The 27,339-nt window shown below is 35.9% G+C and overlaps 1 protein-coding gene across 1 annotated transcript in view; it reads left to right on the plus strand.

Annotated features, from left to right (window-relative positions):
• Positions 1-27,339, plus strand: part of Ctf4 (Chromosome transmission fidelity 4) — a 454,523-nt gene that overhangs the window by 285,559 nt on the left and 141,625 nt on the right. Inside the window, exons 14-15 of the mRNA XM_090376337.1 lie at positions 6,970-7,051; positions 18,459-18,624. Of these exons, the coding sequence (XP_090232463.1) occupies positions 6,970-7,051; positions 18,459-18,624 (248 nt within the window). The remainder of the gene's footprint in view (positions 1-6,969; positions 7,052-18,458; positions 18,625-27,339) is intronic.

Here is a 27,339-nt window from a genome sequence, read left to right on the forward strand (position 1 = left end):
AAATGATCGGTGCCAAGCAGTGCTCCTTCATAATGATTTGAACAGATGTCAGAGAACAGGTGGTCAGAGAAGTGGCAGCTATGTTTTAATGCTGCTAAATGCAAGGTCTTACACTTGGGGAATAGCAACCAACAAATAAATTATACACTTCGTGGGGTTAAATAAAAAAACAGTGGAGGTGGACAGGGATCTGTGAGTTACAATACGGGCAGATGTGAAATTTTCCGAACAGTGTAAATAGGTAGCCAGGAAAGCCCATGGTGTCCTATCTATGATTTATTGAATGTTATCCTGTAGAGATAGGGAGCTCATAATCCCACTGAATAAGACAATTGTAAGCCTACATTTAGAATACTATGTTCAAGTATGGAGATCTCATCTGAAAAAATAAATTGAGCTTTGTGAAAGGGTGCAAAGACAGGAAACTCGAATGGTCTCGAAAAGTCGATCAGCAGGACAACCGTATGAGAAAAGCCTCAGATTATGAGGCTTGGCAACCAGGAACCTCAGAGGTGACCTCATTGAGGTTTTCTGAGGCTCTGAAAAGGGTTAGAAAAATGAATGAAAGTGGAATTCTCGCTGTTGTGAACATTTCCAGAACTAGGGTTAATAAATTCAAATTGCAGGGGTTGAGATTTAGATTCAATAGCAAGAAGTTTTCTTTTAGTCAGCGAGTCATTAATTGCTGGAACAAGTTGCCCTGGCTGGTTGTTGAGGTTGACAGAGCAGAAAAATGCATTATGATGCATAAAAATTATCAGACAACTCAGAAGCGTATGGTAGATATAAGCTAGTCTGTAACCAAGTCTCAAGGAAGATTAGGCAATGAAAGGCAAATTACAAGAACTCTTTGACAAAGGATGCAAAGAAAAATAGCAAAGGCTTCTTTACTTATGGAAACTGTAGAAGGAAGTGGGTGAATCAGATTAGTCCGCTTGAGATCGATGGTTCGACTGTTGATGATCATGCTCCAGTAACTGACAAACTGAATGAGAACTTTGCATCTACATCCACACAGAAGTTTATGAAACTGTAACTGAAGCTAAATCATTTTATCATAACTGAGGGCAAAGTGGAGGAGAAATTGTCGAAGTTAAACCTAAGAAAGGCACCTGGGATGGATGGGTTCTATCTAATTATATTAAAGGATGTATGCAAACTGTTAGCCCTAATTGTGAGAGCATCCTTGGATTCAGGGGAGGTGTGTTAACGTATCCCCAATGCACAATGGGGGATCAAAGAGTGACAAGATTAATTACAGACCTGTTAGTTTAACTTCTGTACTGGGGAAAATAATGCTGTGAATGGTTAAAGAAGCACTGCATGATCTCTAGAGAAGAATGCAGTTTTAGTTCAGACAGAGCATTAGTTTGTTAAATGGAAGTCTTGTCTGGCCAATTTGATTGGATGTTTTGGTAAAAGAACTGGATGCAAAAAAAATAATTTTGATATCATATCCTTGGATTTTAGGAAAGCTTTTGATACTGCTGCACATGGAAGACTGCTGTACAAATTGGAGCACTACAGCATTAAGGGCAAGTTGCTACTGTGGATAAAGGGATGGTTGAGTGGAAGAAGACAGAGTGGTAATCAGTGAACACTGAGCTATGTGGACTAATGTTAGTGCATTCCTCCAGGGTTCGGTGTTGGGCCCGTTATTTTCTCTATATTTATTAATGATATTAGTGAAGGTATATCACAGTTAATGCCAAAGTTTTTGGATGATATGAAGGTTGGCAGGCGTTGTTAATTATAGTAATGACAGTTTGTAACTGCAGTAGGATCTAGAAAAGTTGGACAGATGGGCTGAGAGGTGGCAACTGAAGTATAATATTGACAAATGCAAAGTACTGGGTAGCAGTAACCCCAGAGTACCGTACCAACTGAACCGTGTGGTACTACACTCAGGGTAGTAGAGAATGAAAAAAACTTGAAAGTTAATTGCAATTGTAAAGTCAGATATGAAGTTTTCTGAGTAGTAGTAGTGGCATGTGATGCAAGAAAGCAAATGTATGAGCTTATGCAGCATCAGCCAAAAAAAAAAAAAAAATCACATCGTTCCCTCCAAATGCCTGTCCAGTTCCTCCTTAAATTTATTCAACCTATCAACTTCCACAACGACAGATGGAAGTTTGTTCCAGCAATTAACCACCCGCTGGCTATAGGCAAATTTCCGCACATTATTCTACATCTGTCTTTTCTTAATTTGAATTTATGCCCCCTTAGGTTCGTAATCTGAACAAGTGGAAGGATCCCATCAGAATTCAGCATGCTCAACCCATTCAAGGTTGCATGTCAGTAGTTCAGACATGCTGCCAGAGCAGGTCGGGGGGGGGGGGGGTCTTGTCAATGATATGTAAGAATTTTGCTAGCAGGGATAAGGAGGTGGTTATCCCTTTGTATATGGAAATGGTCAGGCCACACCTTGAGTACTGCATACAGGTCTGGCGACTCATTTTAGCAAGAATGTAGAGCTACTGGAACAAGTACAGAGAAGGGCAACGAGATTGGTAAGGGGAACAAAGGGTTTCTCTTACCAAGAAAGACTTAAGTTCTGCAAATTGCAGCATCTGGAGACTAGGCATCTGCAAGGTGACCTGATTGAGGCCTTGAATGGTTTGAGCAAGCTCAATGCTAATGGGATTCTTCCTCTTGCTCAGATTACATACCTGAGGAGACATAAATTTAAATCGAGGTAAGACAATTGTAGAATAGACGCGTGGAAATTGTTTTGGCCAGTGGGTGATTGATTGCTGATGCAAACTACCATATGTCATTGTGGAAGTTATAGCTTAAATAAATTCAAGGAATAACTGGACAAACTTTTGGAGTGATTGTATGGGTGAAATGGGAAGGGTTTTTTTTTTTTTTTTTTGGCTGATGCTGTATAAGCTTGCTTTCTTGTATCATATGCCTCTACTAATGCTAATGCCTCCTCCATAACCCAGGCTGCTCGTTCAAAAATAGTCTGGGATAAAATTCAAAAAATGAAAGGACAGTATCCACCATGCCCTTCAGTGATCCCTAGAGCATAATGGTGTGGTTCATTTTCTTCATGTAAAGGGCAGTACACTAATGCAAATTTTCCAGGAAGTCATTTCAAGAGTGTGTATTTCTGTATTCCAATCTGGATGTTGAGTAGATGAATGAAGAGAGTTCCAATTACTCTGGGTAAACATTTGCAAAAATCTTTGCAATAACATCATTCCCTCAGAATTTTTGGCATGCTTTCTTTTAAGGCCAAGAGAAACAAGCATTAATGTTTTCTTCAAAAGGGCTAGAGCCATACAACAAACCTTTTTTTCTGAAAGGACTAAGTGCAGTGCTCTTTCTCTCACAAGCAAGTGCTATTGGATCAGATAGCATCCACTATGAAATGAAAAACCACATTTCAAGACAATCTAAGGATCAACTTATAGATTAATTTAATAGTTTCTTTCTTTCTTGGCAAAGAATTTCCAGGTTTGTGGAGTTAGGCAATCATGCTTGCCTTCCCAAAAACCAGGAAAGGATCCTAGAAATCCAAATAACTATCGGCTGTTTGTGTAAGCAAACAGCTTGTCAGAAATCCTTGAGAGTTAATGCTAGCCTCATATGGTATTTGGAATCAAATGGTCTGCTTTGCAGGACACAGGGCAGTTTCGGAAGAAACAGACCCACTTTAGATCATTTAATCAGATTGGAAACATACGTTCGTGATGCTTTTATCAAATCCGAGCATCTGGTAGCAGTTTTCTTTGATATCAAAAAAATATATGACACAGCCTGGTGATTCAGCATATCAGAAACTTCCATAGCTTTGGTCTTAGGGGTGTAACCTTCCCATTTTTATTAAAAATTTTTTTTGTAATCACTGATTTCGAGTAGTGTTGGATCCACACTCTCTGAAGTGTTTTGCCAAGAGGAGGGAGTTCCACAAGGATCCGTTGTATGTATCCCCTTTTCGCAATCAAAATAAACTCTATCACAGAACAACTTCCACCAACAATAAACAATGCGCTCTATGTAAATGATTTTACTATATTTTGTCATTCATGCAATTTGAGGGTCATTGAAAGGCAGCTGCAAAAAGCCATTGATTACCTTACATCTTGGTCTTTGGCTAATGAGTTCAATTTGTCATTGCAGAAGATTGTTTTTATATACTTCTGTCACAAACGTAATGTTCATCCTGATGCAGAATTAAGGCTTGGGCAAAGCAGCATCCCACCTGTAGCAGAAGTCAAATTACTCTAAGTAATTTTTTACAGGAAGCTGACATTTTTAAAACACATTTGTCAGCTAATAGCACCAGGTGTGTGAAAGGACTTAACACCCTGCATGGGGGTGCGGATCGCTGTACCCTTCGTCGTCTCTACCAAGCTCTTTTCCAATCCAAACCTGATCACAGTTGTCAGGTTTATGCTTCTACCTAAGATAGTGTGCTTCAGTGGTTTAAATCCAGTCCACCATGCCATCCGGGCAGCCACTGGAACATTTCAAAGATCTCCTGTCCAAACCTTTATGTTGAAGCAAACAAACCATTTCTGTCTCTGTGATGTAAACAGTTGCCCTTACATTATGCTTTTATATTGAAATAGCTGCCTGACAACCCTATATCGGCATCAGTATTTGAGCCATGATGGGCAAGATCTGTATGTCACTCATCCGACCGGCAGTCACCCTTTGGTATTGAATCCAGTGGCTGTTAATTGAATTAAACATGACAGTAGCAATATTACCCATGGAAATTCCTTCGACTCTGGCCTGCCCAACTTGCGACTTGTGAATTCTCTTAAGATCTGGTAGAAGGCTGCCACACCTCCAGCTGTCTACCAGCAACTCTTTTTAACACATCGAGCACAGTATTCTGACTTCCTGCCAGTATACACATGTTGCTCTAAGTCAGAATCATGTGGGATCACCTGTTGTCCTGCCAAACAAAACAGTATTCAACAAGATTCCACAAGAAACAAGCATATATTCTGTGAATTGCAGTGGCACATTATCTTATATGCAAAAAAGACATCTGCCTAGGGCCCCGATCAGAGGGAGCCCCAAAATTACTGTTTCAAAAAGTCATTGCTGTTTTTTTACTAATATTTTTAAGTGATTTTTATCGGGAACTGAACTTTCTGCCTGCCAAGGTCAATGGATTTGAAGATTAATTTGAAAATTGTTTTTTTTTTCAAAAATGGTTTTATCTATTTTGATGAAATTTTATATTTAGTTCTTACATCATATAATTTGTTTGTATTGTTGTGACAATAAAGTGAAATCAAAAATGTTCTTTATTAGTTTTTTCTTTATATGGGGCCCCAAATTCCATTTTTCCTTGGGCCCCATGAAGCTATAGATGAGGCCACCAAATTTAATTTTGCCTTGGGTCCCATGAAGGTATAACATGCCACTGGTTGCATGCAATAGAAATAGCCCTTGATCACATTAAAGATAGTGTTTACCAAAAGTATATGATATATAGTGATTCCTCAAGCATGTTAAAGGTTTTATTAATGGTGAGGTATAACCCTCATTCAATCCTGTCCCAGATTCAGCAAATTCTTTTTTTCTCTTGTTGAGTCAGATTTTGACATCAGTTTCTGCTGGGTCCCAAGCCACATTGGGATCGGAGGAAATGCGTTAGTCAACACAGCTGCTAAATCAGCCACTCCCCCTGGGTAATCATTGCCTATCAGTCCCGTATACAGACCACAGGCAAATAATATGCTGTAAATTATATTCCCAATCACAAGATTCTTGGCACAGACAGGCCACAAATAAACTACATCAGATTAAGTCTGTAATCCAGCAATGAGAGTCTAGTCTACGCGGGGCGCAAAGAAAGCAAGCTGCTCTTGCTTGGCTCTGCATAGGTGGTCACAGTAATCTGACACCCTCATTTTTGCTGAGGGCTGTTGACCCACTTATGTGTGAGAACTGTGAAACACCTTTAACTCTTTGTCATGTTTTTATTGAATGTCCCATATTTAGAATTGCACAACATCTATGTTTTTACTCTTTTAATAACCTGGCTGAACCGTTTACACTCTGCCAAATTTTAAATGACAGTGTCTGACATGTCTGTTGTTTTTAAATTTTTATAGTTGATTAATTTATGTACACAGATTTGAATTTTATTCTCTCTTACTGTTATATTCTGTTATTTATTTTTACCATACCTGCTTTTTATATGCCTTTGCACCCCATATTTACTATATTGACATAGTAGCCTGTTTATAGGTTATAACACATTTAGTACTTTTTTTTTTTGGTAGTTGTTGGTGCATCGACTTCTGTGGCCATAATGCACCTCCCAAGGTTTTTGCAGTACTTTGATCCAAGCCCGAGGCGGGATTCAAACCCGCGACCTTTGGGTTGCCAGGCAGGCACTTTACCCACCCGGCTAGCCCGGTCGGCACATTTAGTACTGTTTTTATTTTTGACTTGGTGCCATTAAACACAAAATCAACCAACTAACTTATTAAATCAATTACATAAGATACTATCTCCTGTTTGGAAATAAAAGTTCTTTTAATAAATTCATTGGCAGCCATGCCCGTTATAAAAAAAACTTGATCGTGAATGAGATGATGTTTTAAAATGAAAAAATGTGTGGATTATGCGAAAAAAATAAGTTAACATATTTTTAATGCATTTAGAACAAGGCATGAAAATTCATATGCCAGTTGTCTCTGATAATTTGGTTGTGGTGAGTTGGGGAGTGGATTTCTGGAGCCCTGGTTTATATATCTAGATGTAAAAATGCAAAAATTGTCTTAGATGTCAAACAGACAAACGTTGAACAGTATTTTTTTTAATTTGATAAATTGGTAGTGTAACTGAGTTGTTTCCAAATTTTATTTATAAATTTGTTATTCTTAACACTCATCCTTTCCCATCTCCCAGATAATAAGGTGTAGTCACGATTTGGAATCTGCTGGCTTAACTGATAAACTTGGATGGCTTATTTTTTATATCTTTTTTTTACAGCATATTAGTTTGTATGCACTTCAGAACCTGGGATTCCAGCAAAGAATGGAAAATTGAAATGCCAGAAAAAGAACAAATAGAGGTAAATCTGTGCATCTGTTAGAGAGAGAGAGAGTGAAAGTGTCAATGATTTCAGAATAATGAAGTAGTGAAATTTTCTAGTACTAGATTGATAAATATAAAGATGGCAAAAAGTAGTACATGTGAATTTTAAAGAGGAGACTAAAAAGAATGAAAAATGTTTTCTAAATATAGTGAACTCTTATTCTCAAACTTTTAGTACTCTTTTCCTCTGGTGCTATAGTTAGTCCTCTGAAATGCTATGCATATTTTAATGTATAAAGTACTTCTGTTTAAACACTTTTCCACCTGTTAATTTTTTTTTTTTTTTTTTTTTTTTTTAGGTCCCAAGAAGTAACCCTTTTGATTTTGAGAATGGAATGATAGAGACTAAATTCTAGGAATTGTTCTGTTGTAATGTTTGTTTATTCCATATTTAACTGGGGGCTTTGAAGTAGGAAGGCTACTTGATACAACTCTTGTTTCTCTACTTATTGTTGTATTTGAACACTCTTCTAAGATTTTAAGCATTTACATATATACAAGGTATGGGAATAGAGTTCCCAGACTGGCACAATGTGAAGGACAAAAAGCGAAAGAGCACAACAATAGTTTCATTTTTATTCAATGAAACTTTTAGAATGGTGTAATGATTGAATGAACTCATTACGCCATTCTAAAAGTTTCTGAGAAGAGTCAGCGAAGGCATCCAAACAAGTGATGTTCTGTTTGGCAGTTATTTTATTATTTTATTTTTTTCTATATCCTCAGCATCATGAAATCTCTTTCCTTTGTGAGGGCACTATTCACCCTGGGGAAGAAGTCTTCTGATGCTAGATCAGAAGATCAGGGTGGATGGTTGACCTGTACCATGCCATGTTTCATCAGATGCGTCTTCACATCAAGAGCAAGAGCATTGTCATGCTACAAGAACCAGCTGCCTTTCTCTCAAAATTGCAGCCTCACCCAGGAAATGCACTTCAGTAGTCTTTGAAGCACTGTATGTAGAATGCAACATTGACTCTATTCCCTTCAGGTACAAATTCCTTGCAAATCACACCCTGATCCCCGAAAAACATGATCATCATTGTCTTGATCCTGGAATTTTGTAAACAAACATTTTGTAAATGTTTGTTTACAAAATTTGGAACTTGGTGATGATCTAAAATCCACTTCATGCACTGATACTTCGTGTTTGGGTCGGGATCTGGAAAAGTGGCCCCTCGCATTTCGCCTCCTTTAGATATTGAGTAGGTTACAGAAATGTAAATGATACACCTAATTTTTTAATAATTCTAATTTATTTTGTTTTAATAGAATAAATGCACATTATTATTGTTTAAAACTCGAAGTTGTATGCATTGCCTCTAAGGTAATCGATCATATTACGATTTTGAAAATCTTGGACTATTCTTTTGATTCTAGCAGAAATTGCAGCATACTTCTTGTTTCTTTGATTGCCTGAATTACTGGCAATTAGTTGTGTAATTTCGAAAATGTGTAGCCCTTGTTGTTTCTTTAAAGAATCAATGAATCGGTAAATATTTGGGAATAAAGTAGCACAAGTTTCCTGAAATCCCCTGTGCCACCCCTCCACGCTGTTGTTGGTACGTTGCTGATCATTCGGTGTTTGTGTGTAAACACAATTCGATGGCAAAAATGGGTAATTGCCGGCCTTCTCCGCCGTTTTCTTCCAATATATGTATCTTCAAAGTAGTTTGCAATCACCATAAATGCCAATGCTGGAATCATTTGGATCCAATGAGCAAATTCATGGTCTAGTTCTTATCAGGCTTTTAAACCTTCATTCTGTACCTTTCACCAAACACTTTGGGAAAGATGAAAAAAAAAAAAAAAAAAAACAGTATTTACAATACCAGGAAATTCTTGTTGGAAGGCTTGCATGGCACTTTGTTAGAAATCTGTAATAAGTTGCTGGGGTTACCCAGTTGTAGATTTTTAACTTCTTGAAGCAACTTGATGTATGTGGCACGAGTTTTCTTTGGCAGAAGCGCGTAGACCACTGGAATAACTGCATTGGATTGAACCACATGAATTGTATAAAGCTGCTGGAAATGCGTGGGTACTGTGCTAAAAGTTCCATCAGAAAACCACTCCTGGCTACACGCTAATAACTGAAGATTGTTACTAGTGGAAAAAATAAGCATGCGACCCGAGAGCAGTTCGTCCTGAGAATCATACATCAAAAACTGTTGTACATTGCCATTGATGATAATTTCTTGATAATTTTGTGGAATTACTAGGTCCTGGAGATTGCTCGGTAAAACAGGAGTACCATTGTTGCATCAGACATGATGAATGGTTCGTTTAAGTGAATCCGTTTTAGGAAGTAAAGTCGTGACATTGGCATGAGCCTCTGCAATTAATGATGCAACAATTTGCTGTGGCCGTTCATTCGTGGTTGTTGCACATTGCCATATTTGACCAGTCAATTGCAGTGCTTCCGACCTTGCAGCTTGAGCTGCATGGTTATGTTTAGTTACGACTTTTACAACTGGGCCTTACAGACCCTCTGTCCAAACACGCCCTTTGCAGGTGGAATGTTTTTCACAAACCCAGATTCCATGTTTTTCATCTAGAGTTCTCTTTGAAAACATGTAAATGCAGTTATTGACGAAACACCTTTTGCCATTGTACACACAGGATTAATCAATCAAGATTAAAAATAATATGCAGATATTGCACTGCCTGTGACACTCAGCTTCTTCATGCGATGCACCGCCGATAATAAGGTGGCGAAAACAGCAAATGTGTGCTGTCCACTGTGCCAGGAAATGTGAGGAGAGCCAGATGCAGGAACTTTTGTTTGAATTTAGACAAATCAGAACAAGATTCACTTGTTACTGAAAAGACTCCTATAAGATTAGTCACTGTTCCCTCCCCCCATCCGTCACTAACCATGTGACTATCACCCTCGTGGTCGAGTATGTATTCTTTCCATTGTGAAAGGATTAACAGTTCCAGTTAATCCTTTCACAATGGAAAGAGAACCTTGATGACATACAAAAGGGGAGAAATTAGTTTAAAGGCTTAGTGACAATTTGTACACAAATGTAATTTTGAAAATTTGTTCGGAAAAGTTATCGGAAGAAGAAAAGAGTTATCGGAAGTTCAGTTCAAGTAATCGAGAGAGTTTAACATTGAATCTCCACTAAAGGGACTGGGACTTCAATAAAAATTCGAGTTATCGAGAATTGACTGTATTTACATTTTTGTAACCTACTCATTATCTACTGGGGGTGAAATGCGAGAGGCTACTTTTCCGTAAAGCGTCTGGGTCATACTGAAATGCCCAAAACTCATCTCCAGTGGTAATACAGACATGGATAAGCAGAAACAATGAAGAGTGTCATCATGACAACAAGATGAAGTCACTGATAAGCAGAAGCAATGAAAAGTGTCATCATGATGAGACTTTTCTTTGCTTCTGCTTATCCCTGAGGCCACGTGGAATAGATTTTGCATTCAGAATTTGACGAATCATCTCTGAGTCATACTGAAATGCCCAAAACTCATCTCCATAATACAGACACAGATAAGCAGAAGCAGTGAAGGGTGTCGCTATGTTGACGAGATGAAGTGTTTGATGTCATCACGATGACACTTCTCATTGCTTCTACTTATCTGGGAGGCTGTGTGGGACAAATTTTGCATTCGTCATTCAAAATTTGACAAATCATCTCTGTGTTCATTTCCAATTCATCAGCCATCATTCTGAGGTTCAAACAAAACTCTTACCACAATTTCCTTTTGAAACTTTGTCAAGAGGTTGAACTACACCCATTTCTTGGATCATTGTAAACATCCTCATATCTGCCTTTGAATTGCTTATACCATCCCAACACACTGGTACTACTTAAAATTTCATAACCATAAACAGATTTTAACATTTCATACATTTTTGTTAGAGATTTTGCCAATTTAAAACAAAATTTGATACTTATTTGTAGCTCCATTGCAGAATCGTGACATGGAATATTAACACTACTAATGAAACTGGTTACTTGCAACCTGTCAGCCTGCTGGAGGAAGTTTGAACTACAAAATACCAATTCCATTTATTTTTAGACTCATCGAACACGATTGCAACAGCCTGGGAACTTTATTGACACACCTATATGCAGAAGTGCCTATTGACTTCATCACATCTGTCCGCCCATCCATCTGTTCATTCCCATGTAACAATTTACTTCCTAGGGAACAGATTTCATGAAAATTCATATTTAGGTCTTTGAGAAAGATTTGTCGAGCCATTCCAAACTTCACTGAAATCAGACAAAAATAAATCCAGTAATTATTATTATTATTTTATTTATTTTATTTTTTTTTTTCATACAATTTGTATGGAAAAGAGAAAATTCATAAATTAAATGCAGTTTAATTCAGTTAGCTTCTTTGTCAGTCCGTGCACATTTCGTAAGTATTGTTTTTTTTAGCCTTGTGAACGTGGTATCACTTGTGGAGAGAGACATATATATGTGTGTGTAGTAGAAGTAATATACAACTGTTAATAAGCAGAAAAAGGAAAATAACAAAAGTTATCGTATGTCTAATGCTCCAAAATGCACAGTGCAGCAGTAAAGGAAGCAAAAGGATATAAATAATGTGTGGTTTGTAAAATAAATAGTGTCTGTGAAAATGGAAATGAAAAGTACACACAGTACCTGAACTAAGAGAAGTTTAAGGGGTAGTCGAAAGTGCAAGTGAAGTAGTGGTTAAACAGGTGAAAGAATTTGAAAAACCTAGTACAAAAATGAACCGTGACTGAGGAAGCAAACAAAAAAAAAAATTGTTTTTACAAAAATAAAAATGAAAAATAATAAATAACAAAGAAATAAATAAGTAAATAACACTGTATTGAGATATGGGTGGGGGCAATTTTAGCAAGAGGTCGAATCAAGGGGATGGCAAATATTCAAAATCTGAATATAGTAGATGAAAATATGATACATAGCCAGGAAATTCATCAGGGGACTCCTGACCATGTATCAAGCACTGCGTGTCCAAACTTTGTCTGTAGTATTAGAAAAAAAAGGGGGGGGGAGCAAATATGTGGCCTTATCATTATACTAGTAGACAGGGTAATCCCTACGCAGTGTAAAAATAAAGTTAATAATGTAAATTAAAATAAATACAAATTTACAAAAGTGTAATGCGAAATATAATACAAATATATGTGAAGTGCAGAAGGGGTGAATGGTAATTAAATTAATGTGGTTGAAAATTAAAATTCAAATATAAAGCAGAGAAAGTTGATCAAAAAGTGTGGACAAGCAAATGGTAATATTCTTGGGGCAGAGAAGGGGAGTAAAATATGGCCAAAAGAAGGCAAAATTAGCGATAGGATTGAGGATGGAGCGTTCGTATCACTCTCGCATTACACTATTAGTTTTACAAATGGGAAAAAAAATAGAAAAAGACAGTATAAAGATGAAAAGTGTAGAAAAAGTCATTAAAAATACTGAACTTACTGGGTGTGTAAGGCCCAACCTTAAAGAAAGGGTTCTGGTATAAGCAAGTGTTAGTAAAAATGGGTGGTAATACCACAGGCATGTAGAGAAGAAGGGAAATCAAAACCAAAACTAAAAGTAGAGGCATTAAGTTGACCGGAGGAGAGACGTACACAGCCAAGATGCAAAAGGGGGAAACAATGACAAGTCACTGAGTTATATAGATTTAGAGAAACAGATAGGGTTGACCTCTATCGTTGAGGGGGGGGGGGGGAGTGGTAAAGATGGCCTAAAAACATAAAATACCAGACAAAAGGCTGCATACATACCAAAATGTGAAGGAACATGTAAAACAGAAAGTAGAACAAGAATAATTCTGAACTACAGGAGATAAAATTCTGGTAAAATTTAGATGATCAGAGAACAGGGTTTACAGATACCTACCCTGCAAGCAATTCTTCAGACAGCTAAAAACCATCTTCAGCAATCTTACTACTACCTGGGTTATTAACAATAACCAATCTGTTTTAAACATTTTTAGATCCAATCTCTCTATAATTAGTATTGAAACTTTTGATTTCACCAACCTGTTCACTGCTATCTCACTTAATCTACTGGTGTTTGTGCTGAAAGTTGTTCAACAAATACCATGAGAAACTTAATATCCACGAGAGTACTTGGGACAACCTCGTCAATCTTTGCATACTCAATAACTTTATTTTTTTCGATGGCAAGCTTGCATACAAACAAATAATTGGAGTTCCCATGGGTTCACAAATTTCCAGCCTTGTCTCTAACTTGTTTTTACACCACTATGAGGAATTATTTTTTACTAGAAATCCCAATCATAAATTTTTAGCTTTCCAGTATGTTGATGACATCTTAGTTTTAAATTCCGACTTTGAACGCTTAGCTGTAGATATTTACCCCTCTGAACTTAAACTCAATAAAGAAAATGTTGATAATTGCACAGCCAACTTCCTTAATCGGAAAATTACACTCTGCATTGATTCAGTTCCTCATCTTATTGACATTTATAACAAAAGAAACTATTTTAACTTTGTGGTCATTACCTCACAAATTGGCAATCTAATATTTCCAATAAAATTCACAAAAATACTATTTGTATTTAAGCTATCAGATTAGCCAACATATGCAGGAACCATATCCTTTTCAGCAAAACAAAAGTTTTTTATAACAAGCTTTTAAATAATAACATACCTTCCTTTTTCATCAAATACTGTTTCAGTATAATTTCTTCTATAATAAAAATAAATTCAATTTCGATTTGCTTGGCACCTGTCCATGTTAAAGGTATTGTACAGTTGTATATTATTTGGTGGGATTTCCACTACTTAGTAATCACTGTTCATGACTTCCATACAAGGTTCTTTCTTGAATGAGATTACTGTTGCTTTACTCTCTAAGTTTTTTTCACACGTTTAGTTTTAGTTAGAATTCGTCCTTTCTACTTTTTGGAATCCTTTACATTTGGCTTTTTATTCCTCAACTTATTAAGTGTGTATCTTCCCTGATAAAAAACTATAGGTTTGGCACTTTGCTTCTCTGACACCGGTGTCAGATCTACTGTCTGTATGGTAACTTTGCATCATTTAACCAGCCCTTTTTTGGTGGAATAGATTTCATCAATGGATACGAAAATTCTTCTTCAAGGTTTTTAATTCTGTTTCCATCAAAAGTTTTTTGCCTGCCGGATTTTTTTGTCACGCTCTTCAATGGATTCACTAAACCTTCAATCAATCTCAGATGTGCCAAACTGGGCTTTTCTCTTTCTACAGCGGTTTGTCATCTTGGAAGTTTGGACCTGTGATCTGTAAATCCTGCTCTCTGATCATCTAAATTTTACCAGAATTTTATCTCCTGTAGTTCAGAATTCTTCTTGTTCTACTTTCTGTTTCACATGTTCGTTCACATTTTGGTATGTCTGCAGCCTTTTGTCTGGTATTTCATGTTTTTAGGCCATCTTTCCCACTTTTTTTTTTTTTTCCCTGAATGATAGAAGTCATCCCTATCTGTTTTTCTAAATCTATATAACTTGGTGACTTGTCATTGTTTCTCCCTTTGCATCTTGGCTGTATACATCTCTCCTCCACTCAACTTAATGACTCCAGGTAACTCCCACTTTTGGTTTCGATTTCCCTTCTCTACAAGCATATGGTATTAACGCCCATTTTTACTAACAATTGCTTATACTAGAATCCTTTCTTTAAGGTTGGGCCTTACACACCCAGTAAGTTCAATATTTTTAATGACTTTTTCTACACTTATCTTTATACTGTCTTTTTCTTTTTTTTTTTTTTTTTTTTTTGCCCATTCATAAAACGATTAGTGTAATACGAGGGTGATATGAATGCTCCATCTATCCTCAATCCTATCTCTATTTTTGCCTTCTTTTGGCCATCTTTTTCTCCCCTTCCCAGCCCCAAGAATTTTACCATTCCCTATATTTGCTTGTCCACACTTTTTTGATCAAATTTCTCTGCTTTATATTTGAATATTAATTTTCAACCACGTTAATTTAATTGCCTTTCACCCCTTCCGCACTTCACATACATTTGTATTATATTTCACATTACACTTTTGTAAATTGTATTTGTTTTAATTTACATTATTAACTTTATTTTTACACTGCGTAGGGACTACCTTGTCTACTAGTATTACGATAAAGGCCGCATATTTGCTTCCCGCCCTTTTCTAATACTACAGACAAGTTTGGAAACACAGTGCCTCATGCATGGTCAGGAGTAGTCCCCTGATGAATTTCCTGGCTATGTATCATATTTTCATCTATTATATTCAGATTTTGCATATTTACCTTCCCTGATTCAACCTCTTGCTAAAATTGCTCTTGCATATCTGAATACAGTGTTATTTACTTATTTATTTCTTTGTTATTTATTATTTTTCATTTTTATTTTTGTACAATTTATTTATTTTATTTTTTTTTTGTTTGCTTCCTCAGTCCCAATTTATTTTTGTACTAGGTTTTTAAAATTCCTTTACCTGTTTAATCACTACTTCACTTCCACTTTTGACTATCCCTTAAACTTCTCTTAGTTCAGGCACCGTGTGTACTTTTAATTTCCATTTTCACAGACAATTTATTTATTTTACAAACCACACATTATATATACATAATTTATATATATATATATATATATATATATATATATGTATGCAGAGAGAGAGCACTTAAAAAGAGTATACGAGAGAAAGAAGAGTAATAAAAACAGCAATATTTCACTTAGCATGGTTTCACTATAACACTGTTTCAATTAAGTTTAAGTTGAAAATTTACTGTACTTTTTAAAACTTATTCAATAGCCTAGACACATACTCTACATATATGTTGCTGTGCCAACTCTATCACGTGCACACATTCCAAAGCTCCCCTCGGGTAGTCAGCAGCAATGCACAACAGCGTTCAGTATTCTCAATTCCATCCTGACGAGACGACATGATAGCTTCTCAAACTCTTCACTTCAGAATTAATTTTTTCCCCTTTAAATACGATCGAAAATATGTCCGCATCTTGGCTAGAAATCACTGCTAATAACATGTTCTGTTTGGGGGCATGTTTCGACCCATTTGGCAAATGATTTCACTGGTTTTGAATTGCAAGTTCGGACAATTGCCGAAGACATTGTGAAGATCGAAAAAGACTTGGGATTCGAAACTTTGGACACTACCAATGTAGTGTCCAAAGTTTCGTAGTAGAAACATCTACTTTGTAGTGGAAACATCTACTTTGCTTCCCTTCACCGTGGTGATCCACAATCTTAACTTATCTCTCAGAGCTTGGATTCTCTCAGTTGAAGATAAGATATTTTCAACTTTGCCTTGCATACTGGAATTAACTTTGTTTAAAGTTTCAAAGATATCAACTAAATAAGACAATTTGGCATACCAGTTATTATCTGTAAGTAACATACAAAATTCTTCTTGCTTTTCAACGGCAAAGAAAGAATGAATCTCATCCTTCAGTTCAAATACTCTAGAAAGCCATCTTCCTTCTGTATGAAGGAGAAGATTAACATGTTTTGCCCCAACGTCTTCACAAAGTTTGGCAAAAATACGTGATTTAAGAGGCCTACTTTTTATATAGTTAATCATTTTCACAACTGTGTCTAGCACATTTTTCAGATCACTACTGAGTGTTTTCCCAACCAGCACTTCACAATGAAGAAAGCAATGTGTTGTTATGACATCACTGTTAACTTTCTTCACTAAAGATACAAACCCTTTCACTGAGCCGACCATTGAAGGAGTACCACCTGTACAAATTCCCACACAAGATTTCCAGCACAAACCATGAATTTCCAAGTAGGTACTTAATGTATTGAAAATATCTTGGCCTGTCGTTGTTGTTTCAAGTTCTGTACAGCAAAAAAACTGATCTACTATTTTATTGTTATGATCAAAGCGAATAAATGAGAGTAGTTGAGCCTTCCTTCCAATATCAGTTGATTCATCTACTTGGAGTTCAAAAATTTCACTTTTCTTCACAAAGGCACATACACTTTCTTAGTGATATGTCTGCCGACATATCACTAATCCGTATGCTAAGGTATTATCGGAAAGAGGAATATTTTTAACTTCATTTTCTGCTTCGCTTCCAAAAAGTGTCCTTACTATAGCATTGCAAACAGGGAGGATAAGTGTCTTTGCTTCTGTGTGCTTCATATTTTTAGCAATTAACTGAGCTACTGAATAGCCGGCCTCTTATATTAGAAACTTTGGCTATTTTGGTAAAACTTGCTCTGTTTTCTTTGGTTATTTAAAAGTCTCTCAAAGTACACTCTAGTTTTGTTAGCCAGATGACTATGGTTTTGGGTTAAATGTCTCTTTAATTTACTAAGGTACCATTGCTTCTTTAGACAATATGTCACCACAAATAACACATTTTGGGCTAGGACTATCTTTATCCCCACACCAAGTAAATCCATATTCCCTATAACTGTCCAAACACTGACTGTTTTTCTTCCTCACCTTCACAGCAGATTTGCTCGAAGAGGGAACAGTTATAATTATTCCTCCACCTTTGTCTTTTTTTTTTAGTCTTTACCATAATCATCTTGACGTTTGTCTGCTTTTTTGCCTTCACCACAATCATCTTCATGTCTTCTTTTCTTAATAACAAACTTGTCCATCTTACTATCAAGGGTATTACACTAACTGAAATTTGTGTTTGCACTGGTCATTACAGTACAGGTATATCAGCTGATCAGTTTTTCTTCTTTTGCACCGCGCTACTTCTGCTGTCTGCTTACCATACCACTCTATATTAACTTCTACTTGCCGAAAAGTTGATTCTTTCGTTAGGTTGGAAACACTACGCGAGCTCACATGCTCCAGAAATGTGCTTTTACTAAAGCACATTTCTGGAGGTCATGACCATAAAACAATAAAAACAGTTTGCACTTTCCAGTTTATTGGGCTTTTCTGTTAGTGCATCTAATTATAAACGGGTAGTAAACTCGATCTAATTGCATTTGTGATAATACCGATAGCTGGAATTCTATGGGTTTTCACATTATGATGAAATGCATTTCCCTTTCCACGAAATCTTCAGTCATATAAAAAACATAAATAAAATTTCAATCTTCTCTTCATTTCTATTTTTTAAGCTTCGTAAACCGTGACATAAATTTAAAAAAAAAGTTTAAGTAACTTAATTCCAAATTATGTGGCACCCTTGGAATGTTGTTGTGGCACCCCAGTTGAAAACCACTGGAGTAGAGGCATATTATGCAAGAAAGCAAGCTTATATATATATATATATATATATATATATAAAAAAAAAAAAAAAAACACACACACACCCACCCTTCCCATAAATTGTCCTAATATAATTTATTATTCATAATTATTTACTACATTTCCATTTGTAGAAATGTGAATTCAGCAAATTATAAAATATTTTAATTTTTTTGTCAGGCCATTTGTTTGAGCTCAAGCTGGGCAGCTGTATCTACTGATAGAAGAATTATACGACTCTTTACTATAAGTGGAGTGCAAAGTGAAGCGTTTGATATTCCTGGCCCAATTGTGTGTATGGCTAGCCATGAAAAAATTTTGGCATTAGTTTATCATCAAGGTTTGGGTGAGTGTTTTTTAACATACTGAACTTTAGTTCATAAATTAATAGAGAATTTTCCATTATTTGCTTAATGACTTTGTATAATACTTGGTAAAGTTGCTCTACCAGACTAAGGACCACAGTGAACAAAGTAATAAATAAATAAATAAATATTCATTTATTGCATATACAGCAAGCCCATCCAGCATTAGGCTAGGGGCATAAATTCAGTATAGTACAAGGGAGATAAATATGAAAACAAATACATAGCAGAATTCGTATATACATTAACAATGAGTAGGAATTATAATGATAAAAAAATATATATACACAGTCCATTCCGGTTATTTGGGACACATCGGGACTAGTGCATTTTGGCCCGATTAAGTGGCCGCCCCAATTATCCGAAGTTTCACATAAATAGTTAAAAATACAATGTACCCCCCCCCCTTTACAATTGGTTCACTGTACAATCAAATCATGTTACGATGAACTCAACATAATAAAGTACCATTCACTATACGATGTGTAGTAAACACTGGTCATTGTGATCACGTTTGTGAATTGAATTTTAATTCTATTAAACAGCGATTCTAATTAGCGAAAATAGGAGGACTATTATCCCCAGGCTATAAAAGCAAAGATATATTGAGCACAAATTTATCCTTTATTACCTTACCAATTAAAAAATTAAATGATATGTGAAAATCGGAAGAATATACGTGATAATCGGAATAATTAATACGTACTGTAATATGTACATACTAACTAGTTGACATTTCTGTTCACTGACATTTGTGGGTGGGGGTTAAAATTTAAAACAGTAAAAAGATAAGCAATCAATAACAAAGAACACGACACACACAAATTGCAAGTAACACAATACATGCAAGTGAGAATGGAGTAACGAGTTACAAAGCTTTAAAAATAGGAATGAAGAGAAGACCTGAAAATTAATTTTTTTATATGATTGAAGATTTCATGGAAGTGTAAACATATTTCACCATAATAACCCACAGAATTCCAGCTGTTGATATTATCGCAAATTCAGTAAGATCGAGTTTACTGTCCGTTCATGATAGATTTCACTAACAGAAAAGCCCAATAAACAGGTGACTGCTAATTGTTTTATGGTTGACCTCCAGAATTTTGACTGAACCACGTGGTACCGTCGGAGACAATCGTAGGGTAATCTCCAGTACAGCGATCTCCTGCCCCGGTTAAACTGCATGCTGTCCCAATTAAGCGAAGTAAACCCTGGCTATTTTCTTGATTGGTTTCTGTTTTTTAAGATTTGCCCTAAATAAACGGCTGCCCCGATTAACTAGTGGCCCAAATAACCAGAATCCACTGTGTATATATATATATATATATATTTTTTTTTTTTTATAAAATTTTAGATCAACATAGTTCCGGAAATTCTTGGTTTCTGAGTTTTGAAGGTCTGTCTATGACACTTAACTGTTCACATCACCTTATAGTAATTGTTCAAAATGTCCACCTTCTGCCTGAATACAGGCCTCACATTGATGTCTCATGGACTCGTGAAGACGATGCCAAATTCTTGTAATGTTTCGTATTGTCTCACAACCTGCCACAATTCGATTGTGGAGAGTTTCCGCATCAGATACCGGGGTCGAATACTACCAATGACTTTAAATGGCCCCACAAGAAGAAATCTAGTGGGTTTAAATCAGGTGAGTGTGGAGGGTAAGTGCAGGGTAATCTGCTGGTGACAAGGCCTGCACCCGTTGAAGATGGTAAGGATATAGTTGGCGTTCTCGCAACACTCTCCAAATAGTCGAACATTGAATAGCCAGTTGCATTGCTATTCTGCATGTGCTGATTCTAGAAGTGGCATGCACAACATCCAAAATCTTCTCCTCTACTTCAGGAGTCGTAGATCTTGGTCGTCCTCTGTCGGGAGCACGAGGTGTAAAGGTCCCATGTTCACAAAGGCGGCAATGGATACCTTCAAACGTTTTCCTGTCTGGACATCTTCGTTCTGGGAACCTTTCGTGGAACAAACGACGAGCCTCCAGAGCACTTCCGTCCGCCAAACCGTACATAAAATGCATATCTGCTGGCTCCTAATTTGAGTACATGGTCGGAATGGAAAACCACTAGATTCTGTCAGTACCTTGTGATGAAGGAAATCACCTGCGGGAGATAAGACATTCTGGTTAATAGCTCGGGAACCAAGCATTTCCGGAACTATGTTGATATAAAATATTTTTATTGTCTACATATGAGGAACACATTCCTGAAATTATGCCGTGTATTTTTGAGACACCCTGTATAATACCAATGAATTAAAACTGTAGAAATAGTGAGAAGATAAAATAAACTGAATATGTCAAATGCACTAAAGTGTGCAAAGCAGCAGCAAAGGATGCAAATGTATATATATTTCTATATTGTAATAAATGTGAGTTACATAACAACCAAAAGCAAAGATTACCGAAATATAAATAAAAGAAATAATTAAAAAATGGTGACCTGTAAAATAAAATAGATTACATGAAAATAAAGGTAATGGTAGTTGGCATCATATAAGGGTGGACAAATTTGGATATGGTTCAAAAAGGGGAAATAAAGCAAAAATGTAATTAAATCTGATGTCAGCAAAGGTAAAAGTTGATACATGATCAGGTATTTCATCAGGGGACTACACCTGACCACATATCAAAAGACTTCATTTCTATACTTTCTGTACTTAGTAAGAGAAGAAAATTTTGAAAATAAAGCACATAAGATCGAAAAGCAACATATATCTCTTACTGCACAGTGTTTATAAAGAAAGTTACGGCAAAATTATGGAAAAATCAACTGGATATAAAATTATTTTAAGTACAATAAGAATTTGATAGTATGAACCAGAGGTATAATGCTCAATACGTTCTACGTTGATATCAATATTTGTAAAAGAATAAGAGAAGTTTACCTCAATATGATATGTAGAATACTTCCGTATGCTACTCTCCAGGAATTAAAATGAAAACAATTAACAAATCAAAAATCTTACATTACAGTAAGAACTAATTAACAATAATTAAAAATCAATTTAACGCAATTAAAAATTAAGTCAAAAATTAATTTAATGAAAAAATTGCAAAACGATTTTCCTTCCTGAAGCTGACAATGCTTTTCGACTGTATGTTGTGATCACAGGAATGAAAAGTACCGAATAGGGGAGCATGGAACTTAAATAGGGATTATTTGTCTTCGCGCGTGCGTGTAAAGGACCATGAGATGGAGATTAGATATGGCTGGCAAACATATTGTACATAACAGAATTCTCATGTAATTTAATTTCGATGGTTTCTGCAATTAATAGTCTCGTATAATTACGTTGGACACTAAGTATTTTGGCCTCGTTAAATAAAAAATATGTTTTTCATTAACGGCACGAAAGGCTAATTCTGACGCTGCGGAACGAGAATCACGAACTGAGGCCACGTGTTGATTAACACAAAAATTCAGACGAAACCGTAGAACCCTGATAAGACGAGTCGCAATCATCGCCAGAAATGTTGTATTCTACGTCATTTATTTGTGTTACGAATGAGAAAAAGACTGAGTGATTGTTCAGTATAATGCGTAATTTCCGTATTGGCCTGACTACAATTTTAAATTCTGTATCTTTAAAGAATCTGTTAAGTTGTTTGTGCCACTGTTCAACGTATGGGATAGAAATAAAATATTTTTAGATATTACTATTGTTGGTTGGTGTATGTTTTTTTATTCTATCCTTAGCTTGTACCCTAATTCTGTCTATTGTAGCAAGTGGGTAACCCCTGTTTAAGAATCTACTGGTTAATATTTGTATTTCTGAGCCCAAAGCAGATTCTGTTGTTGAATATTTATAAGCATTGAGAAATTGATTAAAGTAAAGATAATCAATCTTTTGTAGGTGAATGTGTGATAGCTGTTATATTGCAGAAGCATACTGGTGTGTATACGTTTTCGATAGATGTTAAATTGGATTTTATTCGTTTCCCGAGTAAGCGTAAAATTTAGATAATTTAATGACTTAGTATCCATATTCTCCCTCTCCAATGTAAATTTGAGTCTAGAATGAATATTATCAAATGAATGTAAAATGTCTTGGGTAGTGCTACTATCAGTAATGACAAGAACATTGTCTAAATACCTCCCATAGTATGTGATACAGGAAAGAAAAGGCATCAAACGTATACGTTCAAACATTGAGAGATAGATCTCCAATATCAAGCAGCTCAGGTTTAATCCCATTGGCAAACCAAAAATTTGTTTGTATACTTTGTCTCAAAAGGTGATATAGTTGGCTTTAACTAAGAGTTTAAGTGAAAAATTTCCTTATTAGGAAGCTTCATATAATTAATTAGTATCGAGTTATTATTTAACATATCCCAAATAATATCTAATGTGTATTCAATACTTACATTCGTATATAACAAGGCAACATCCAGTGAGAATAAATTATTACCGCCAAGTCTACAGTCCTTAAGGTTATTAAATAGTGTATGGTAGTTTTTAATCCCAAATTGTATTGCCTGTCTAAAGGGTTTTATAATGTTATATACATGTGTGGCCAAGGATGAAAATGCTGAGTTTCTGTAGGAAACAATAAGCTGAATAGGAAATCCGGTCTTATGTAATTTTACCTTACTGAAAAGTGCAGGAATATGGTTTATAAGAAATTTTTGTTTTGTTACCATTGATTTTTAGTCCAAAGATTTCTGCTATTTCATAAAGCATGTTTTTGTGCCGATGCAATGTTGTCATCAATAAGCATGATATCATCTGCAAAACTCAGATCACATAAGGGAAATAGACCTATAGAATTCTCTAGGATGATCCCGAATTCATCCCCTATTAGCCTGAAAATATTATCTAGAGTTATTATAAAGAAAACAGTCTTAGAACTCCAGTGGTATTTTTCACTGTTAATGAGGACTCTGGTAAAATAATCTTGTTAGGGTGCTGCTATTGCTTTAATAATTTGTTCAGGAAAAGTTTTAATATTTCAATCCTTGACCTATTAACTGAATCAAATGCTTTGGAGAAATGTATAAAATTTAAAATCATTGTAAGATTTTTGTCTTTGGCTCCTTCAGGTAATCTTCTAGTAGCGGATATGTTCACAAGCACTTCGTTTTTAAGAAATCTAGCTTGATTCATGCAGTGTAGTGGATAATATGAGGTTCTGTGCTATTTAATAACACTGTTATAAATTTTCAGTGCAATTTTTAGAAGTGTAATTTCTCTAATTTTCGGGTCCATTGAGATTACCCTTTTTTTTTTTTTGATATTGTTATAATGAGTCCTTCCTTCCATTTTAAGGGAATAGTCGCAATTGTGGCCAGAGCTGTGTTGAATACGTGTAAGAGTTCTTTAAGTTTTGTTCTTCCATACCAATGGCCTCTACTGTGATGATCATCAGGTCCTGCTGCCTTCCTTTTTTTTTTTTTTTTTTTTTTGTTGCTGCTGCAATGCTTTTTCTAATTCTTGTATGGTGAAGCTGTTACAATCGATCTGGAGAGCATTTGGAGTTTTATATTGGGTAAGGTTTTTGTGATGATTGCTGGATTTAATAAGGTTTTGGAAATGTTTATACCATTATTCCCTTTCTTCTTTACTTTCGAGGTGTCTTCTATCCTTGCCTTTGATTCTTAGTTTCCTAGGCTCCCTTTCTTTATTACTTTACGAACTGGCTAATTGTACATTTCTCTTGTTTTGTGAGTTTTCTGACAGTAATTCTGAATTTGGCTTCTTTATCTGTCTTAAATGCTGACCAGATTTGATTACTTATTGTGCATAACCTGATCTGAAGATCTTCGTCTGCATTTTCTAAATCTTTGTTTGAGGTTGTTCCTTTCTTCTATGAAGGCGATTGCGGATTGTGACACCTATTCTCTTTTAGGCTTCTTGGAGTTTATAATTTCAGAGGTTTGGCTTGCAGCTTGTTGGATGGAGTTCAAGTTTGTTATGTTATCAAAAAATTTTCTATAGATTGCCTGTTAATGCTTCTTTATTGAAAATTTATCTGTTTGCTTGAATTTGTTGCTTTTCTAAGATGTTTAATTCGGTCCAGTTGTGTTTAGGATTTCTTTGGCTTAGTAGGCTTGGATGTGCTAAAGCAAAGCAAAGTTTGAGCATTGACTATTCTATGATCCAAGTTTATCTCTACAATGTTATAGGCTCTGTAGTTTTGTACTGATCTTGTCCATTTGCCATTGATTAACAGATGATCTATTTGTATTTTTACTCCATATGGGTGTTCTCAGGTCCATTTTCTTCCAGGTCTATACTGGGAATATTTACTGTGAGTGCACAAGGTTATGTAAGTTAAAGTTCTTTAAGAAGGAGTCCATTTTCATTTGTGTAAATAGGTCACCATACCTTTCAAGAAAGGTATAGTGACTATATTTTGAGTAGTGCCAGAAATCCTTTCCTATTTGAGCATTGAAGTCTCCACCAATGAGATGAAAATTATGGATAGGGGTGTTGATCTTTCTTTCTTTCTGTGGATGCATATATACTGGTAATAGTAGCTTTTGGATTTGAATTTAGTGAAATTTCAATTCTTTTTGAAATACTTTGAATTGAAGATAGTTTATTATAAATTCTGGTACTGTCAAGAATTCCAACCTACCTCCATTGCCAGATTTATCAGCTGTTGAAGAGATAAGGTTCAATTTGTTGTCTCCTGATCTAATTTCGTTCCACTCTAATTTTGTTTTCCATCGGTGCTTTTGAATATAGATTACATTGAGGTTTTCCGCTTCTGCACCTCTGCAAAGTTCAAATAGCTTTCCATATTTCAAAAGGGTGCTGACATTATGTGTAGATATTGTTAATGGTATTTTGTTTAGAGCACTTGTTCTTCCCTTTATCAACCTGTTGACTTCTTAATGTCAACCTGTTAACGGGCTTTGGCCTGCAAATATCATGTCATTTGAGAGAGATGGGGAAGCAGGATTAATGCAAATTAAAGATTTTGTACTTTTGTTTCCATTTGTAATCTTAAGAAAAAATCCACATGTTGGGTGATTGTTCCTAATATGCTTCACCAGCCAAGTTAGCCTACTGCAAATTTACCCAGTGTTTCCCAGAAGTCACCAGTAGGAGGCCTGATTTGGACTTTGACCCCTAATTTGTAAATATTGTTCTTAATTTGTCTGCAGTTTTACTGTTTCATAAAAAGAAAAAATCCTGGTGGTTTTTTTCTTTTTATTGCTAGTTATGTAAGTCAAGGACTGCCTATATTAAAATTTGGTAGTATATAGAGCTATGGTGCTAAATACGTTCTATATTGATATCAATGTTTGTAGAAGAATAAGAGAAATTTACTTACCTCAATATGATATGTAGTAGTAGTGGCATGTGATGCAAGAAAGCAAGTGTATGAGCTTATGCAGCATCAGCCAAAAAAAAAAAAATAATAATAAATAAATAAATAAAAAAAAATCACACAACCATTCCCTCTAAATGTTTGTCCATCCTTTGCCAAAGATTTCTCGTAATCTGCATTCGCCTGCCTAACCTCCTTTGTGACTTGATTACAGACTAGCTTATATCTGCCATAGGCTTCTGTGTCGCGTGATAATTTATATGCATCCCATGCATTTTTCTTCCCTGTCACGAGTCTCATTAGTTCATTTGATAACCATTTAGGGCTAAACCTTGAACAGTATTTCTTAATAGGTCTGAAACTTTTAGTAGCTTCCACCATTACTTCCTTGAATGCTTCCCACTTAGAAGCCGACCGGGCTAGCCAGGTGGGTAAAGTGCCTGCCTGGCAACCCAAAGGTCGCGGGTTCGATTCCCGCCTCGGGCTTGGATCAAAGTACTGCAAAAACCTTGGGAGGTGCACTTTGGCCACAGAAGCCGATGCGCCAACAACTACCAAACCAAAAAAAAAAAAAAAAAATTCCCACTTAGAATTTGCTGTTGGTAACATCATCAGTTTATCCCACTGTACAGAATTTAAAACTGTCTCAGACCACTGTACTCACCTTTATGGAAGAAAAAAACCCTTTCCTTTAACCATGATGGTAATTATATCTTTAAGTAAATCCCACATCAGTAGACTGTGATCACTGCCACCTAGTGGTTCCTTTATCTGCAAATTCTTAATACACGAATGATCACTGCTGATAACTAGATCAAGAGTATTAACCTATCTGGTTGCCTCTCGAAGATGCTGCTGCAGAAAACAATCATCCAATAAATCTCCAAAAGTCTTACTAGTGTGCGAGTGACCAACCACAAGTTCCAGTCAATATCTGGGAAGTTAAAATCCCCCATTATAAGACATTCTGATTTACTAGCCCACTCTATTTCTCTGTACAATTGTTCATTCTACTCATTAGGCCTATAACACATTCCTACTCTTATTTTTGCTTTCGCAGTGCTTATGTCACACTAAGCTGACTCAACAGTGCACTGTTCATCTATATCAACTGGGTGCACTTCTTTTGATTTTATGTTTTACTTAAATAACCGCATAACACTTCCTCCCTTCTTATCTTGTCTAATCTTTCTGTACACATTGTACTCCCCAAATTCCAATTCTGCATTCCTTATATCTGTGTGACACCACATCTCTGATATCCCAACAATATCTGCCTTTGATGTCTTGACCAACACTTCAAATTCATCAAATTTATTTACTATACTTCTAGCATTGGTATATGTGCAAGTATACATGCACCTATTCTTAGTTACCCTAACAAATCCCATATACCCACCTGT

Source organism: Mastigoproctus giganteus, chromosome 6 (genome assembly GCF_048544385.1).
Source record: "Mastigoproctus giganteus isolate SK-2022 chromosome 6, ASM4854438v1, whole genome shotgun sequence".
Lineage (NCBI taxonomy): Eukaryota > Metazoa > Arthropoda > Arachnida > Uropygi > Thelyphonidae > Mastigoproctus > Mastigoproctus giganteus.